This window comes from Leuresthes tenuis, unplaced genomic scaffold (genome assembly GCF_036924035.1).
Source record: "Leuresthes tenuis unplaced genomic scaffold, fLeuTen1.0.hap1 SCAF_20, whole genome shotgun sequence".
NCBI classification, from domain to species: Eukaryota; Metazoa; Chordata; class Actinopteri; order Atheriniformes; family Atherinopsidae; genus Leuresthes; species Leuresthes tenuis.
The window spans coordinates 2,061,556-2,081,497 of NW_027325374.1; the positions used below are offsets into that span (position 1 = coordinate 2,061,556).

The 19,942-nt window shown below is 41.7% G+C and overlaps 1 protein-coding gene across 3 annotated transcripts in view; it reads right to left on the reverse strand.

The window, feature by feature from the left end:
* grid1b (glutamate receptor, ionotropic, delta 1b) overlaps positions 1–19,942 on the reverse strand; it is a 595,515-nt gene that overhangs the window by 554,219 nt on the left and 21,354 nt on the right. For all 3 annotated transcript variants that reach the window (XM_072373293.1, XM_072373292.1, XM_072373294.1), the window contains exon 2: positions 15,473–15,628. In XM_072373293.1, coding sequence (XP_072229394.1) covers positions 15,473–15,628 — 156 coding nt within the window. The remainder of the gene's footprint in view (positions 1–15,472; positions 15,629–19,942) is intronic.

Here is a 19,942-nt window from a genome sequence, read left to right on the forward strand (position 1 = left end):
CTTTGCTTTGCTAACGAGCTCATTTACATAAAGAAAAGAGTTCCTGGAGCGGGAGCAACAGAGAAATCCGGTGGGAGGAAAACTCACTGAAAAGAAATGAAGAGGAGTAATAAGACTACAACGGATCCTGTAACTGATTTCACACCATCAGTATTCATGCTTCATGTGAGAGAAGAAGTGTCACGTTGAGCCAATTAAACAGTGGAGAAATCAAACCGTTCCAACAAAAACTAAATTAAACCGCAGATGTGAAATGATCCTGATGAACAACACGGCGAAACTCTGCCCAACAAACTCATCAGCTGTTCTGATCCAGCTTCATCACAGTGAGGCCACAGCTCACCCATTCAGGTTTTCAGCATCTTATCTGGGCTAATCTGCAGCTCAGAACACGGCAGGAACATGATTTCAATCCCTAATCTGGTCATTTGATGAAGATCATCACTTCTTCATCTAATCTGACTGCATTAATAAAGGGATTAATAAAACCTCATTTTATCCCATCTGTAAGGAACGTCCATGGAACTAAAAGTCATTTTCATTTAGCTTTACTCAAACACATGAGAACACGGGGTGGTTAAAGTAGCTCCGTCATTATTTCCCTCAAAGGAAATTACTTTGCTGCCGTATAAATATGAGCGGGAAACTGAATGAGTAAGAAAACGTAAAAATGAGTAAAAAACAGTGAAGAAACTGTTGGAAAATTGGAAGTGGAGCAGAGAGACAGTCGTGGATCAATAAAGAAACTGCAGTAAAACTGCTTTAACCATCAATAATCTGTTTTTTTACATTATCTTAAAACAGTTAGCTTAAAACGGTTAGCTTAAAACGGTTAGTTTAAAACAGTTAGTTTAAAACAGTTAGCTTAAAACAGTTAGCTTAAAACGGTCTGCAGATTTTAAAGTAAAACTGCTTTAACCATCAATAATCTGTTTTGTTACATTAGCTTAAAACAGTTAGCTTAAAACGGTTATCTTAAAACGGTTAGCTTAAAACAGTTAGTTTAAAACAGTCTGCAGATTTTAAAGTAAAACTGCTTTAACCATCAATAATCTGTTTTTTTACATTAGCTTAAAACAGTTAGCTTAAAACAGTTAGCTTAAAACGGTCTGCAGATTTTAAAGTAAAACTGCTTTAACCATCAATAATCTGTTTTTTTACATTATCTTAAAACAGTTAGCTTAAAACAGTTAGATTAAAACAGTTAGATTAAAACAGTTAGCTTAAAACAGTTAGCTTAAAACAGTTAGATTAAAACAGCTAGCTTAAAACAATTAGCTTAAAACAGTTAGCTTAAAACAATTAGCTTAAAACAGTTAGCTTAAAACAGTCTGCAGATTTTAAAGAAGGGACAATATTCAAAGAATGAAATCAAATGCAGGGAATACTTCGGTTTCCTTCCAACAATGAAAACTGGCCCTGAGAGGCGAGACCAGGACGGCCCCCGCCGAGCTAACTGAGCTAACTCCATCGCTCTGGTAGCTGCACAGTTTAACTGGCGCATCATGGCCTGGATCGTTGGAAAGGCCTGCTTCTGGACAGCAGAGGGGGGTAATTCTGTATTCCTCGAGGCGTAATCACTCCCCTCATGTTGTTCTCACAGATGAATTCAGCAGAAACTGGACTGATTTCAGTCCTTCTTGTGAGATTATTGCATCCTGCACATCGAAGTCCCATTTTCTGAGCTTCTATTTATTCGCTGCACAGCATCGGTCACTCAGAGCGATTATCCTGCCGCGGTCACCAACATTGTGACGTTAAACTTCTGTCTTGTGCACGGTGAAGGAACAGCAAGGGCAGATCCATCTGTCCTCAGATGTTTAATGATCCAGAAAATAAGAATTTTCTTATTGTTCTCAGGGTGAAGCAACCAGTCTATTTATTTATTTCCCCATTCACCGTCTCCACTGAATGCTTTGACCCGGCAGAACCTGGAGAAAATCCAGTAGAAATTCCATTTCTTGGACACGTGACACCAAACACAAAGCGGGCCGAGCTTGTTTTGTTTCCTTTCATTCATGATTGGGTCTTGCTGCTTCCTCTGCATGCTGCCAGCATTAATTTGGACGGGTCGGTTGAGGTTCTTATCAGCACGGCCACACTGATCACCTTCAAGTGTCTCAAAGAGACAAGAAATTACCTGAGGCCTCAAATAGGATCAAACTGACCAAAACACTATCTCCAATTGCCACAAAGAGGCGCCATGAGGAGAGAAAAGCTCATCAAACAGCCTGTGTTATTCAAATAAGCCGTTTGAAGTGCTGCAGAAATGAACTTCCTCTGATGGGAGGCTGGGGGCAGCTTTGGGGGTGGGAGGAGGCCTCAGGGCGAACCCAGGATCCACTCCTGGAGGGAGGTCTGGGAACCCGTGTCCCAATCCCAGATAGGCAGCAGGAAATGGTAGAATAACCCCGGTTATCTAAAGAAGGACAAGATATTTCCCTGAAGAGTGAAAACAAACCCAACTCCAGCTTTACTGTAATCTCTGATGGATGTCGAAGGCAAAGCTGAACCCTGCCCCATACCCTAAGCATCAATAACTCCAGTTTTAACCAGTTTTAGACCCACTCTGGTCTGGCCGATATCTCAGTGCTGTAGGACAAACTGTTCAACAGCATCACTGTTTCTCCAGATGTGAGTTTATTGGGCTGTTTGGCAGGTAAATAAGGGGCCACTGTCCTGTGTTCACTCAGTGTTTTTCCTATGTTTACAGTTACCTAAAAACACCTGCAGCTCATCCAGAACTCAGCTGCTGGAGTCCTCACTGAGACCAAAGAAGTGGAGCACCTCAGTCCAGCTGTGAGGTCTTTCCACCGGCTGCCGGTCCATCAGAGGATAGACTTTAAAGTTCTGATGCTGGTCCATCAGAGGATAGACTTTAAAGTTCTGCTGCCGGTCCATCAGAGGATAGACTTTAAAGTTCTGATGCCGGTCCATCAGAGGATAGACTTTAAAGTTCTGATGCTGGTCTATAAAGCTCTGAATGGTCCAAAATGCATCAGTGACCTCCTGACCCACTATGAACCTCCCAGACCCCTCAGGTCATCTGGATCCGGTTCTTTATCAGTTCCCAGAGTCAGAACCAGACCTGGAGAAGCTGCATTCAGCTTCTATGCTCCACATGTCTGGAACAAACTCCCAGAAAGCCTCAGATCAGCTGAAACTCTCAGGATTTAAGTCCAGGTTGAAGAAACATCTATTTTCAGCTGCTTTTGAATAAGCTTGAGTTTCAAAACTCCTGATTTTATCTATTGTTCTTATTTCTTTCTTTTGTTTAAATTTTAAATCATCCTTTTTATTTCTTCTGTTTCTGTTGAATTGTGCTAAATAAACTTGCCTATGTTTCAAAGTGTGAAGCCTCAGAGGGAATGGTTGCAGTAAGCTTGGCAAAACCTGTGGTGCGAATGTCTCTTTATTACTGTCCAATAAAGGCAGAAACATCTGGAAGATGCTAACAACAACGCTAAAAGCCTTATAAGCGCCATAATTCCACGTCACAGCAAAAAATGAACAGTATTTGTCTGTAAATGTGAGGTAACAGCAGCTCAGTCTGTGCTCCCCCCCCACCTTCAGCTGCCTCCTCTCATGTTATCGTTCAGTTTCAGAGAAACTCTGTCACAGTTTAAGAATACTTATGACTGCAACCAGCCCATAAAGTAATGAAAAGGGTCTGTGATATCAGCGGCTCATACCTCTGATACATGACCAACCCACGCAGCTCATTATTTCCTCACAGCCTCAACCTCATAGGATCCGACGCCAGCATCACCACCGTTTTCACCACATTTAATCAGAAGCCGCTCTGTGCCGAGGCCTGGAGCCTTTCAACACCCACAGACACTCACCAGCTGTTTTAAACAAGGTAATTGTCATTTTGATCCTTGGCTGTTAACATTCGGAGTGGCCCAACCATCACATTAATAGCCTTAATTGTCACTGCTGTGGAGATTTGGCTCAACCAAGCAGGTTTTAATCACACTAAGTGTTCTGTGACTGAAAACAAACCAACACTGGAGCCATGTTTAGATCCAGCGGTGACTCTAAAAGAGTTACATCCATGTCGCCCGTCAGACATGACAAGCCGATGGCCGACCGCTGATCTATCGCACCACCCAACGCCTCATTGCTGTCAGCCCATCTCCGGTTGGCTGTGATGGAGAGGAAACACGGCCCCATCTCAGATTCTGTAGTCTTAGAGCAGCTTGATGTAAATTGTCCATGTATGAGTGACTTGGGCAGTTTAGGACAGGCCATTAAGGCTGCTGGTATTGACGGAACAGATTTATGGAGCAATAAGCATTGGAAGAAATTGGAGTCTGGAGGAGACTCGAGGAACAGCGAGGGTTGAAAACACCTGAAGAAGAAGAAGAAGACTTCCTCTGCAGAATCCAACACCGTGAACTGACAACATGTGGGCAGAAGAGTTGTGTGAAGCTGTAAGTTTAAACCCTTGTAGCCCATTAAACACGTGGGTTTCGCCTCCTCAGCAGCTATATTTACTCAGACCGATTTAAAAGGGTTCACAGGAACTGATTTACATCACATACGTCTTCTCAGCTCTCCTGCTAATCTGTTTTTATGTCATGCAAGAAGACATGAGTGACTCAGCCTGTAAGGGTTTAATCATTTATCTTTTACAAAGCATTTTGAAAAACACAGAAAAACACGTAAAGAAAGAGAAACTGACGCGTAAACTGACCAAATTACCAACTAAAGGGAGAAAGACTGAGGCCAAATGAGCAAAACTTTCCTTTCCCAGTCTCTCAGCTCTCCTGCTAATCTGTTTTTATGTCATGCAAGAAGACATGAGTGACTCAGCCTGTAAGGGTTTAATCATTTATCTTTTACAAAGCATTAAAAACACAGAAAAACACGTAAAGAAAGAGAAACTGACGCGTAAACTGACCAAATTACCAACTAAAGGGAGAAAGACTGAGGCCAAATGAGCAAAACTTTCCTTTCCTAGTCTCTCAGCTCTCCTGACAAGGCCGTACAAATCAAAATAAAGGCGTAAGAACAGTTTCACTTTGAGTTGATGATGACATATCGTGCCACTGATGGTTCACGGCCATAAGAAATACTAAGGAAGTTGCTGTTTATCGGGCGTCTGCAGACAGAATCACTGAGTTCACCATGAACCATAAACGTGTCTCCATCTCTGACTAAATGATCGCTGACATCAAACCGGAGCCCATCACAAGAGAATTTATCGTTCATTTTAAGCTCCTTGCTTACAAACAAAGAAACAATTGATTGAAACACTCAAACAGAACAAACTCTGTCCTCACTGGTTTCAACCAAAAGCTTGTGGTTGCAAACTGTAGAAAGAATCTAAAGCAAATCAAATGAAGGTTTCTGCTTCTGGAAACACAACCAACAGATTAAAGTCTCACTGAAAAGGTCAATCTCACCATCAAACAGCTGTTTGGGACCAAATAAATCCAAACTTATCGTGTCTTTGTCTCCACTGGCTCCATCCCGTCAACAAATGGCCAATCTCCAACTACAATACCCACAATTCCACCTTCTGAATGGAGCATTTCTGGATTTACCAGCTTTCTTGTGGTCAGATTTTCACTTTTATTACAAAATTAAATTAAATCTCAAGCAACTACTACACAGAGCCATGTGAATAATCTCAATTTGTAAATCAACAGATATCCCTTATGTGTTTTCCTGAAAAATAAGCCAACAAAGAGCAAAAAAGTGCATTAGAATCAGCTCCCCCACACAGCTGGAGCACCAAGGAGTGATTACAGGCTGTGATATGGAGGAGGAATCAGCCAGCATCCAGCTGTTCGTATGAGCGAACACAGATCACAACAGCAGCATTAGACCAACAACAAAGTCTGCACGGCCTTTAGAGCGTTCAAGTAGCAAGAAACCATGAGTTATAGCAGCTGATGGAGGAAAGATCCAGATGTTTTCAGCAGGTTAGCACCTCTGTATAACCTTAAAGTCGGGCACAGTTTAAAGCTTCAGAGCTTTAGAGCGTTCAAGTAGCGAGAAACCATGAGTTTTAGCAGCTGATGGAGAAAAGAAAAGCCCCGTGCCTCTCCCCCAGACCACACTTTGACCTCAAACCACAGCTGTCACTGTTACCTACCAAAAAATGGCCAAAAGAAAGGCAGAAAATAGAACTTTTCTGGACAGGTGGGAGACAGAATATCTGTTTATGTAAAAGACAAACCTGTTTGTCTTGTTTGTGGAGCCAACAGGTCAGTAACTAAGGAGTAACTAAGGAGTAACTAAGGAGTAACTAAGGAGTAACTAAGGAATAACTAAGGAGTAACTAAGGAGTAACTAAGGATATAATATTAGACGACTCTATGAAACGAAACACCAGGACAAATATAAGGACCTGGACACAGCTCAAAGGAGCCAGAAAGTAAAGGAGATGAAAAGAGGTTTATGTTATTTTATTTTCACATTTATTAGCCTGTGTAAGAAGCTAATTTTGACATAAATCAGAAGGCTGCAAACAGAAAGGAGGCATTCAATCTTTATTTTTATTTAATTTAATATGCCATTGATATGTTTTTATTATTATTATTGTTATTATTATTAATTTAATTAGCAATTTCACCCCCCTGGACTTTAAAGTTAAGCCTTGCTGGTTCAGTATTCATTGTTAAATCAAAACTTGTTGGGTTCCATATTAAAACCTTGGCCCGCGGCTTTGTTCAGTTTAAAATTTTGGCCCCCTGTGTATTTGAGTTTGACCCCCCTGGTTTAAAGCATTGAAGTAGCAAGAAACCATGAGTTATAGCAGCTGATGGAGAAAAGATCCAGATGTTTTCAGCAGGTTAACACCTCTGTATAACCTTAAAATCAGGCACAGTTTAAAGCTTCAGAGCTTTAGAGCATTAAAGTAGCGAGAAACCATGAGTTTTAGCAGCTGATGGAGAAAAGAAAAGCCCCCCGCCTCTCCCCCAGACCACACTTCGACCTCAAACCACAGCTGTCACTGTTACCTACCAAAAAATGGCCAAAAGAAAGGCAGAAAATAGAACTTTTGTGGACAGGTGGGAGACAGAATATCTGTTTATGTAAAAGACAGACCTGTTTGTCTTGTTTGTGGAGCCAACGTGTCAGTAACTAAGGAGTAACTAAGGAGTAACTAAGGAGTAACTAAGGAATAACTAAGGAGTAACTAAGGAATAACTAAGGAGTAACTAAGGAGTAACTAAGGAGTAACTAAGGAGTAACTAAGGGGTAACTAAGGAGTAACTAAGGATATAATATCAGACGACACTATGAAACGAAACACCAGGACAAATATAAGGACCTGGACACAGCTCAAAGGAGCCAGAAAGTAAAGGAGATGAAAAGAGGTTTATGTTATTTTATTTTCACATTTATTAGCCTGTGTAAGAAGCTAATTTTGACATAAATCAGAAGGCTGCAAACAGAAAGGAGGCATTCAATCTTTATTTTTATTTAATTTAATATGCCATTGATATGTTTTTATTATTATTATTGTTATTATTATTAGCAATTTCACACCCCTGGACTTTAAAGTTATATATAAGCCTTGTTCAGTGTTCATTGTTAAATCAAAACTTGTTGGGTTCCATATTAAAAGGTTAATTAGTTCAACCTTGGCCCGCGGCTTTGTTCAGTTTAACATTTTGGCCCACTGTGTATTTGAGTTTGACCCCCCTGGTTTAGAGCGTTGAAGTAGCAAGAAACCATGAGTTATAGCAGCTGATGGAGAAAAGATCCAGATGTTTTCAGCAGGTTAACACCTCTGTATAACCTTAAAATCAGGCTCAGTTTAAAGCTTCAGAGATAAACAAATGAATCCGAGCCTCCAGAAACAAGGAAGGTGAAACAAAGACCGTGAGAAAGCTTTTATTGTGCACGTTTTGCTCAGTCTGTTACTGGAGTTTTATTCCCACTCACACCTGATCAGTCCCGGCTGTGAGGAAACCTGCTGCTGTGGGACAGATGAGGCCAATTTGTCTGCTGAGATCCGACAGCAGGAGCTGTCACTCAACCCCAGACAGACAGCGCACGCACACGTGCACGCACACGTGCACGCGCACACACACTGAAGTTGTTTATCATTTAGCAGCTGGTGTAACTCAAGTGTCACCATCTCTGGCAGAAGCTGAGACGAAACATGCAACAGATGAAATCGTTTCAGTTTTTCATAATGTGCCTTTTTCACATCTGACTGAAAGCTCACCTGATACCTGATTATTTAGGCCATAAAAAACAGTAAATGAGCAGCTGGGAAATCCACAAGACCCAGAATACTGGAGAGAACAGGCAGAGGAAGCAGAATAAAACCAGAAAATGAAGGATTTCATTTCACCCCGACGTCTCGGGTTGAGTCATTTCTCTTCTAATTAAACAGCTACTGAGCTGAGCCGGACAGGATCATAATAAGACAATTAGGCTAATTTGTTGGAATTGAAAAGCCAATTAAAGAATTAGTGAGCAGTGTGACAAAGTTCATCGCATTATATCTGTGTTACTAAGCAGCAGTTCAGGGAGCCGAGGCTGCTGAACCGAACCGTTCCATAACGGGGTTTATTCAAAATGTGCCCGATTCGTGTAGAAAGGATTAGAGACTTTAAGAAACAGCCGTCTGTCTTCGGCGCTTTGTTGCAAAGTCGGGGCGTGTAATCCAAGCGGACTGCTTCGACAGATGGTTTCAGGAAGATTATATTTGGAAGGCTTTGACAGAAGGTTTGTTTCAGTGTTTTGAACGTGTGGATGAGGAGCTGTTCCTGTCTGAGAAACGGCTCAAAGTGGGCAAAGGAAGCTGCTCTGAGCAGCCTCCAGGTACACAGGCCGAGTTAATAGGATGCGCCGTTTCAGCGGTAAATGGATGGATGTTTCATCACTCAGCCAGATGATCCCATCTGAAACCAAAACCTCACAGGTTCGGCCTGATGTGACTCAGCACAGCTAATCAAATGCTAACTGAACAGTGTTTTTACAAAAAAGACGGCTTAAAGCTGCTGCCGTGGGTTGGAGAAGAGAGCAGACTTAGCTTGAAAATTCGCTGCTGCCATGACAACGGCCAAAGATGCTCGGCTGACGCGACTTGAAGAGGCAAAGCGGCGCGACACGGAGTGCGAACCGGCAAGAGCAAAACATAAACTCAACTCCACACAGCCAGATAAGATGCTGCTAAACCTAAAGCTCCGAACACACCAGAAGACTGAGAAAAGACTGAGAAAAGACTGAGAAAGACCATCAGCTCACAGCTAAAGACTAGAGTTTAGAGTTTTTAGTCCCAGACTAAAGATTTTACAAACACTGTGACTCTTGTATCTACAAGACTACAACTGGATTTTTTTTATTTTTTCCCATCATGCTCAGCAGAAGTTTAACAAACATGGAGGAGAAGCAGCTTTTAGCTGCAGCTGCTCTGGTCTGTGCAGTGGTTTGTAGTGAAAAACCCAACAAAAAGAAGAGAAAACGCCACAGAATATGGGCACAGACCGTCCATTTTCACCTGCTGGTCGCTCGTTCTTCTACGTCCGCCGACATGTTTGTTATTTCCTGTTTCTGATGCTGTCAGAGCTCATCTATTGGTTGTTGATGGTGTTACATCACTGCGAGCTGCGATAATATTAAATATGAGCTGAAGACGAGGGAGAGACTGGAATGAAACGCAGACTGCAGATTACCACTTTAAACTGAACGATGGAGATGACGGGAGCGCGCCGAGACTCCAGTTAGACTCCTAAAGACTCCAGTTAGACTCCTAAAGACTCCAGTTAGACTCCTAAAGACTCCAGTTAGACCCCTAAAGACTCCAGTTAGACTCCTAAAGACTCCAGTTAGACTCCTAGACTCCAGTTAGACTCCTAAAGACTCACGTTAGACTCCTAAAGACTCCAGTTAGACTCCTAAAGACTCCAGTTAGACCCCTAAAGACTCCAGTTAGACTCCTAAAGACTCCAGTTAGACCCCTAAAGACTCCAGTTAGACCCCTAAAGACTCCAGTTAGACTCCTAAAGACTCCAGTTAGACTCCTAAAGACTCCAGTTAGACTCCAGTTAGACTCCTAAAGACTCCAGTTAGACTCCTAAAGACTCCAGTTAGACTCCTAAAGACTCCAGTTAGACTCCTAAAGACTCCAGTTAGACTCCAGTTAGACTCCTAAAGACTCCAGTTAGACTCCTAAAGACTCCAGTTAGACTCCTAAAGACTCCAGTTAGACTCCTAAAGACTCCAGTTAGACTCCAGTTAGACTCCTAAAGACTCCAGTTAGACTCCAGTTAGACTCCTAAAGACTCCAGTTAGACTCCTAAAGACTCCAGTTAGACTCCTAAAGACTCCAGTTAGACTCCTAAAGACTCCAGTTAGACTCCAGTTAGACTCCTAAAGACTCCAGTTAGACTCCTAAAGACTCCAGTTAGACTCCTAAAGACTCCAGTTAGACTCCTAAAGACTCCAGTTAGACTCCAGTTAGACTCCTAAAGACTCCAGTTAGACTCCTAAAGACTCCAGTTAGACTCCTAAAGACTCCAGTTAGACTCCAGTTAGACTCCTAAAGACTCCAGTTAGACTCCAGTTAGACTCCTAAAGACTCCAGTTAGACTCCTAAAGGCTCCAGTTAGACTCCTAAAGACTCCAGTTAGACTCCTAAAGGCTCCAGTTAGACTCCAGTTAGACTCCAGTTAGACTCCAGTTAGACTCCAGTTAGACTCCAGTTAGACTCCAGTTAGACTCCAGTTAGACTCCAGTTAGACTCAGTTTTCGGTCTGGGGCTGTGGAAATCGTTTGGTGTGAGTTCAGCAATACTCAGACCAGCCCGTCTGGCACCAACAGCCACATTCAAAGTCACTTAAATCCCCGTTGTGATGCTCGGTTTGAACTTCAGCAGGTTGTCTTGACCACCTCTACGTGCCTCAATGCACTGAGCTGCAGCTGATTGGCTGATCAGACTGCAGATTACCGCCTTAAACTTAACGATGGAGACTCCTAAAGACTCAGTTTTCAGTCTGGGGCTGTGGAAATCGTTTGGTGTGAGTCCAGCATAAGTTAGGAAGTTGTTACTCAGTTGTTTATTTGGCAATAAGAAGTCAAACTTTGCCTGGCCGCTTCAATTTCCCCCAAAAAATGAAAACAAATGTAAATCAAGCAGGGAAGCAGAAACGTTGCCAACTTGGAATCAGTTTTAAACCCTTTCAGGTCACGTAGCTCCCTCCACCTCTTATCTCTTACCAGTCTTATCTCTGGTTTCCTTGTCTTCCCCGGTCATCTTCGCCGTCTATGCTGCTGTTGGCAGCAGCGGCGTGGGCGGTTTCTCCTTCGCTGGTGGCGGTTGCGCCGCCATAGCTTTCCACCAGGAAGGGGCGGGTCGCAGCGGGCGTCTGAGGAGTGATTGGCAGACGCTGCTCTGGCTCTGATTGGTCGCTTTGTCTCGGTCAATTCTTGAAAATCGCAGTCAGTTGGACCAATGGAGCTGCTTTTTTTCAACAGATTGCTAGTTTTATGTCTTAGTAAATAGATTTTAGGAACCAACTGCAACTTTAAAGGTTAATCGGTTTTATTACAATCGTCTGCTCGTCGCTCATTTGTGAAACAAACGTACAGAAATCAAAGCAAATGCAGCTCAAACACATGCACACCAAGAACAACTTGAGCAGAGCTTTATTCTTCCAATTCCTCAACAATGATAGCCCCACACACACAAGGCAGGGTACAAATTCCTCACATTACCCATAATCCACTACAGCCCAGGCTGTCAGGAGAGTCTCAGAGGACCGAGGATCATGGGAGCTCTGAGAAAGGTCAAAGCAAGCAAGAAACCAGCTGGGCTGTAATGAACACACACACACACACAGAGGAAAAGTCATCTCGCCACCCTGCCAACACCAAGATGAAGTGACAACACAATCTCTCCACCACACAGATCCTTCACCCATTTCCTGCTTTTTCCTTTTCCTCTCATTACACTTCCCTGTCCTCACATTTCGGAATCTGTTCATCTCTCCGGGCTTTTTTTTTCCCTCCAGCCTCTCGCTCTGCTTGTCATCTTTCTCAGTCCTGATTTCACCCCTCAGCTGTCCTACTTATTTCAGACCAGAGAAGAAGAAGAAACACAGCATGAAGCAGCGCTTCAGCTCTCTGCAATGGTGACGAAACAGGATGAACTAAAGAATTTCTGCACTCCGTACGCAATGCAAAATGTGTCATGGTTGTGTCTGCCTGTGTGGCCCTTCACAGATAATTGTGTGGGGGGGGGGGATCTGAGTTCCTGCACCAGCTGGTACAGGAAATTAAAGTCGATGACATTTCCTGTAACCAAAACTAGAGCCTTGCACCAAAATAACACGGTTCAGGCTGGTGTGATGAATGGGTAGCAGCCCACATAGTGATGATGAGAGGTCAGACAGACAGTAATTAAACCCTCGTGTTTTGGTCCCATTACAGCTAATACAGCCACAGAGTCAGGATGGAGAGGCACCGAGCATCAGAACTTCTCCTTTTACGCTTTTAATAACACGCTAAAAATAAGACAGACAATGAAATAAACCTTTCACTGCCTCAAGATGCCAAAAGTCAATTTAAGGACATGAAAGATATGCACTTAGAAATGCACAGGAAGTAAAAACGATGACCTTCTCCTCTCTCCCGCCGCCAGCCTGTGTGGAAACGTGCTAAGGCTTCATCAGGAAGCGTCACCGAATGATAAATAGCTTTACTTTCTGTTTATTTCTTAATAAATAAGCAGTATTTCATGCATAAGTAAGCATGAGGGGGTCGAAAAGGTGGAGAAGTTTTTGTGAAACATTTTAAATGTGTTTGGAGAGAGTGAAAGTCAACTTTCCAAAGTCAAACATTATTATTAGTTATGCTCTAAATTAATAAATTAATCAAGGACCGATGCAGACTAACTTCTTTTAACTTTTCTCTCAGGACAAATTGAAATAAAACACTTTAAGTGCAGCTGTTAACGGCAGTTTTTAGTCCATATCCACGGCAGAAACGTTAAAAGTTAGCCAATATTTCCTAAATTCATATCCCAGAGGCTCTGGAATAAAGATGGAGGCTTCCTGCCACATGTTTGATGCTTCAGTTGAAGGTAAAAATGTTACAGTCGCAGCTTGAGATAATCTCAGGAAATCATCCACTTTCCAGCGTTTTAATCGGTGCCAAATGGTTTAACTGGTGTCGTCACCTCACATGAAAGGTTAAAAGCGGGGCTGCTTTGGCGCGTTTTCATCCCATCTGGACAGAATATGAAAGGCTGATAAGCAGCAAACACCTGCTCACCTGATTTTTCTCTTCACTGTGAAGTTTTCAAAAAGCCGCAAATCAGATCACATGATTAGTCATCGTCCAATCAGCTCCGGTCAGGGGTGCCAACGACTTTTTCTTCGCACTGTTTCTGTTTCTGTATTTATCAGATGCTTTTATCCAAAGCGACTTACAAATGAAGATATAACAGCTCTATAAAAGCTAACAATAAGCTACATAGAAGGAACCCAGGAGTCCATCTAGTGGAGTAAAGTCACAGGTCAAGACCACCTCAGGATGCCTATGATTTCATTCATTTGCCATTTAGTCAATTCAACACTTGATTGGGTTTAAACATTATGGATCTACATAGTTACAGAACCCAGAAGTACTTGGTTAGGTTAAGGAAAACTTTTTTTCGTAAATAGGGCTCGGTGTTGCTCCTGATTTTCTGAACCACTTCAATTAAAACTAAGGAGGTCGTGATTCATTTGGTGCATCATTAAAAATGTCCTCACAGAGAGTTCAGGCTCTTATGTTTCTGTTCCTGTATTTATCAGACGCTTTTATCCAAAGAGACTTACAAATGAAGATATAACAGCTTTATAAAAAGCTAACAATAAGCTCCATAGAAGGAACCCAGGAGTCCGACTCTGTCAGAGGGGACAGAGTAGAGATAGGGTGCAGGCATAGAAGGAAGAGCAGAAAGATAAAGTGCAGAGATAGAGGGGGTAGGGAAGTACAAGGTAAGTGCTGGGATAGGAGATGCTCTCTGAAGAGCTGGGTTTTCAGGAGCTTCTTGAAGATAGACAGGGACGCCCCTGTTCTGGTAGCGCTCAGTAGGTCATTCCACCATCGTGGGACGACACATGAACAGAGTTTGGATTGTCTTAGGCGTGGTGTAGGAGCTGCTAGACGACAATCCTGGGACCAACGGAGGGACCCAGTTGGGACAGAAGCCTTTGCAAGAGCATTCAAGTAGATGGAGCCGTTCCATTAAGCTCTTTGTAGCTAACATCAGGGACTTGGATCTGTTTTACAATTTAGATTTGTTTAATGTAAAGTGCGATGAATTAAAGAATAATGGCAGAGAATAACCTCTGTTACTCATTTAAGATTAGTCCTCACGTGTAACAAAAGCGCTGTAACTTCTGACCTGAGGTCTGCTGCTACAGCTTCCTGTGTGCAGCACCATGAGAAAAGAACGCTATATTCCATCTTAATAAAACGTGGCGTCGCCTTTGTGCCTAAAGAAAAAACACAACTTAAATCAAACGCGTCACCTCATTCTTCGAAAGTCAACACTTTCAAACATGAACACCCCGCGTTCTGATCAAAGATGACACCATAGCAACGCCGTTGTCGGGTGCAAGTCTCCATCTAATGAACGAGGCGCTCTGTGGAACTCAGCAGAGCTACGTCATCATGGTCTTACGACATATTATGAGACATATTCTGAAAAAAGAAAGGTTTCTTTCAGCTGTTGTAGGGTTTTGAGGCATCAGTTATGAGTTCTGAAGCCATTTATGTCATTTAAAGTTCAATTTCTGCGAGTTTTAATGGCTAATTTACCAAATTATTGTTTATCAACGATGCTCATCATCATCTCCAATGCATTAAAACATGTCATAATTGTTACTACTCCCATATTCATAAGAGCACCACGTTCCTAACAACACAATAATATACAAGAACATTTCTTTAGAATCATCTTAATCACTTCAGCACACATTATAATCAGCACTCTCCTCTTTAGCATCATCATCATAATTATCAGCAGTAACACCATCAGCCTTTAATCAGCTTCAACATCAGCATCGTCGCTGCCTCTTCCGGAATATGAACAGAAGCTCTTTAGGTGCATCAATATTTTCAATGATAAAAGGTCTGTGAGCCTCTTTGGGGGTGCTGACAATGCACAGCTGGGCTCAGTGCTTCCCTCTAGCTGCCACTACACAGAATATGATGAGATGGGGAAGTGTGTGTGAGAAAAACAGAGGAAAACAGCGAGACAGATGAAAGAAGGTGAAGGAGTATCAGTGTCCTTCCTCTAAAGAGCGTTTGAGAGGTTGATACCTCTGTCATTAGCCATGAAGATGCTTCTTCAAGAGACAGCACCAGCCAACCAAAGTCTAAATATTATCAATCCAAGGCAGAGCAGCAAGACAGACAGAGACTAAACCTGCAGGAAGCAGTGAAAGCAGGAAGCAAAAAGCACCCGATGCAGCCATCGGACATGAACCCGCCTCAAACAGCATCTTACCTTCCTGCACCGCCTGGAAGGGGTTGTTGGGCTCGATGAGTTTAATCGAGTGTGTGATCTTCTCGCTCTGCAGGACGTCGTCACTCAGACTGAGGTCAGACACGGCGAGCTGGAATACCTCGTCATCCCGCACTGCATTCTCCTCGAATATCGCACCTGAACAGGTAAAAGCAGGGAGAAGAAGCAGGTTATACGACCTCTGGGGTTGCTCTTCCCCTTACATCCTCGGGTTTGTTTATCAGGAAATGTTCTAAGAAACAAAATGCAAAGATGTTCTCAGTTTTGTCCGATATGCAGGGGAAATTAATCAATCGCCATTTGTCCATAACGCTGAAGTATATCTAATCAATGATAATTAGTCGTGAAATGAACAGCAGGACAAAGGTGGTATCAGATGTGGAATTAAAGTCTTTGATCCTGTCAGTTTTACTTACTCAGCTCTTAAAAGATCAGTAATAATACTTCAGATCTCCTTTGCAAAAGCATCCCGCAGCCCTTCATCTGCCATTAGTGCCCGTTCAGTTCGATGTAAGGCCAGATAGCAGCATAAAAACGGTAAATACGCCATTTTAAACCACATGAAAGCGATGAGGAACTTTTAAAAGGAGTTCCATATCCAAGTCTCCAGTCATTTGTTATATAAGACCTACAATATAGCATGTGGGTTCTCTGAGAGATTTAATTTCAACAATCCAACCACTGATTAAGGTTCAAAATTCATTTTCACTCACAATATTTCAGCTTTCAGATAAATGATTGGTCTCGGGCAGCTGCTGAAATAACAAAGTCTCCCACTGCGATTCAAACCGATTAAACTCCTTTATTCTGAAGGAACCAAACATATTCAGAATACTTTGGTTATGTTTGCTGATATTACAGCAGGATACGCTGAGAAACTCAGGCGGGACAATAGTGACAAAGCAAACAACGGTCTGATGGAGATAAAAAAATAAAAGAAATCTACAGTGTAGCATTTCCTCTTAACCTTTTAAGGTTTTAGTTGTTTTTGTTCCTGCTCTCAGTACCAACCAAGGCCGTAACCATGGAGTCAACATTGGGGGGGACCAAATCTCTCTCTTTTTAAATATATATATATCTAAATAAATTTGCTCTATATTGAGGGGACATTTGGAGCATATGTTAATATTGGAGGGGGGACCAAATCTCTCTCTTTCGATAGATAGATATATGTAAGTATAGATAGATGTATAGATAGATTAAAAAATTGGGGGATATTGGAGGGGGGACTTTTAATGTCAGAGTGGCTCAAACATTGCTTTAAACCAATTTCTTCTGCTGGGTTTAAGACCTGGTTAACCTGGTTAGCGTGTTAGTTACACATCCGTTCAGGTTGTGCAGTACTTTGGTCAACTGTGGTTGTTTTAAATGTTCTATAAGATAAACTTGACCTAAACTCACTTAACAGCTTTTAATATGGTGAAATTATTGATTTTGATCAGTTATTTGACAACCTAATTATTTGCACTGTCAGGCATCAGTACGAAATAAAATGTTCAATCTTCAACTTAAGCTAACCGACCAAAACTGGTAGTTAGACTCTTTAACAAAGAAAGTAGAAGCACTTCAACACCAACCTCCGCCTTTTGTGCAGATCTGTTCTGTTTGTTTGCTGCTTCGTCTGTGCTAACAGGTGTGCAAAGTAGCCTGAAGATAATGCCCACCGATGGGTGGCTGCAAACCGTCGTTTTTAGGCCGTTAATGAAGCAGTAGTTCAACTAAAAAGCACTGAATTTGATCGAGTTCCGACTGTTCCCAGTTTATTAACGGAAATTAGCTAACGATTCAACTGACATTTCATCAGCCAATCAGCAGCTAGTCCCCGGATAAAGGTTCAAATCCAGCCAATCACAGTCTTTGAAAGACAATTTCAAATTTCTCCAAACAGCAGGTGAAAAATCGTTAAATCTTTTAAGAAAATTGAAAATAACACAATATAATTCAAATTATTATTTAAATTTACAGTCTAAAAAGTAAAATAGACTTAAATGTAAATAACTGAAAGCCAGCAACATATTGAAAAGAGAGGAGGGTGCTCATCCATACATTTTCATTTGAAATATTTTATACACATTTTTATTGTCATTTAGAAAAATCAAACATCTTACTTTAATTTGATTGTTTACATTGAGCTCAGGGGCTTTGTTACATTTTCAAACATTGTGTGCAAACAAATTATAATTAAATCAGTAATTTTGGTGAAATTGGAATTGAGTCGGTCAGCCATTGGTGTCAAATTTGCAAAAAGAAAGCCAAATTAATATTTTTGTAACATTGACTTAGACTTTTGGGTGCCCTTTTGCCCAAGTACCCCTGAACATTATAAAATATACCCACATTATTTTTTCCAACTCAACCATGATTTTGTGATTGGAGTTTCAAACATTGCTTCCAATTTCCGTTCCTTTTTTTCCACATTGGTAGTGGATACAAATATAAACTTTCGAAATACAGGAAATATTTCTGCTGTAACCTTCAATCTTAAAGGAGAAGGATCATATCGTCCATGTAGAGGCTTAATTTTGCCTCCTATTCTTTACTGCTTGGGTAATTGTTCCTACAATGTTCCCATTCTATCATAATGTAGACGGAACTGATCTAACTCAGCCGTTAAGCTATGGAAATGGAAATTATCAGCATTTTCACATGCTTCAAGAGCTTTTTCACATGCTGGCAGGAGATGAGTAATTTCCAAAGGAACCTTTGTCATGTTGGCCAATTAAAAACACCAATACAACACATTCTTACCATAAAACGATAACTGACTCAAAAACTGCTCATAGCTCAAGCGACTTCTCCCATAGTTTGCGACTATATCACATCTTTAAAGGGAGGCTGTTTTTGAAAATGTATCCCACTACCACAGCTATATTAGGTTCTCATTAGGCCGGTGTGAAAGGACTGGTAGTACTAGAGCATAATGTTCCTGTTATCTTAGCTCGAGTCTTCAAAATCAATTTGCAAGCCAACAGCAAATGGACTTTATAGCCACAATTAATCTGCAGAACAATATGAGCTATGTTTAGGAATCTTTTCACAGATAATAAAGTCAGACATCATGTGTTTGAAGAAAACTGCAGCTAAGGAAGATTTCAGGATCTCAGCGAGCCGAAGGAGCTGATGGTTTCTATCAAACGAACCTCTGTGGTGTAAATGGTGCACGTAGTTAATCTTCATCCAGTAACTCGTTGGGGGATCGGTGATGAGAAGGAAAGCAGACATTAAACACACAAAAACTGCATGTGACAGGTCTCCTCCAGGATGAATGTGTTCACCAACAGATGGATGAGGGGATTTGGATTGACAAACATATCTAGGGACAGAAAGGCAGCTCTGATGAATGGAACTTTCCGGTTTCTGTTCGGACAATTTGTCATGCACAATTAAGAAAACTTGCCTAAGAGTAAGAATTCAATTTACCAGGCTGCTTGTGCTCATTCATCTCTCCAACTTTTCAAATTAACTTGTCTCAGCGCAGAAAGCATAGCAGTTGGATTTGAGGTCGTTCCTGGAAGAGCGGCAAGGGGACGCTATCTGGCTTCCGGGCTTGATCGATCAATCATCCCGTTTTGAAATTGTAGTCAGTCAGTCTTTTTCAATTAAGAGCGAATCTTGCTGCAACTGTCAATGACACGGTGAGGGAATAAATGAGAGGTTTGAATTTTCTGGTGAGCCCCAAACTTCAGCAAGCGTAATTAATGACGAATGCTGCAGGGAAACAAAGTGGGATGGCTCCACAGATGTCTATGCAAGCTCTATGAATCTCATGTTTCTTTCGTGTTTACTTTCAGAAAAATCACTAAATTAAGTGGTCATTTTAATCAAATTCCAAAGATACACATGATTCACCACCAGAAGAGCAGATGTTTGGTTTCATTTTAAGTTTTGATACGTTTGTGATGCTAACCAGTGCAAACATAGCTCCTAAAAGATCATTTTCTGAGATGTAAGGTACCTTCTGCCACCTGTGGGTGGAAGACATCCCAGTGGGTTGTATGTAATGGACGAACAAATTATTTAGTGAAGGAATTGTTGGATAACAAAAACAGTCAGACTGAATATATGGAGATCCAGAGGACAATTAGAGGGTTTAAAAACTGCTGTGAGGATTTACTGACGAGGCGTAGCCATAAGTTAGCACCTGAAATACATGGATGTCGGGATTTTTGGAGCCGACCTTTGTTGCCTATACATCTAAGGGTTTATCCATTCCAGACCACAAAATTTAAGGGGGATATTATGTAAATGGATCACACAGTGGAGGTTAATAAGGTTTGCAGTATGTAATTCACTGCTGATTGAGCCATTACTTACCAAAGAAAAAAAAGCACATCTTAAATTTTATGACAGCAGCTGTGGGGAGTACAGAGCGTGAGAGACGCCAACTCAATTCATGCCGACTGACTTGTAAACCCAGACAAAGAGAATATAAGAATAAAGACATGAGTGCAA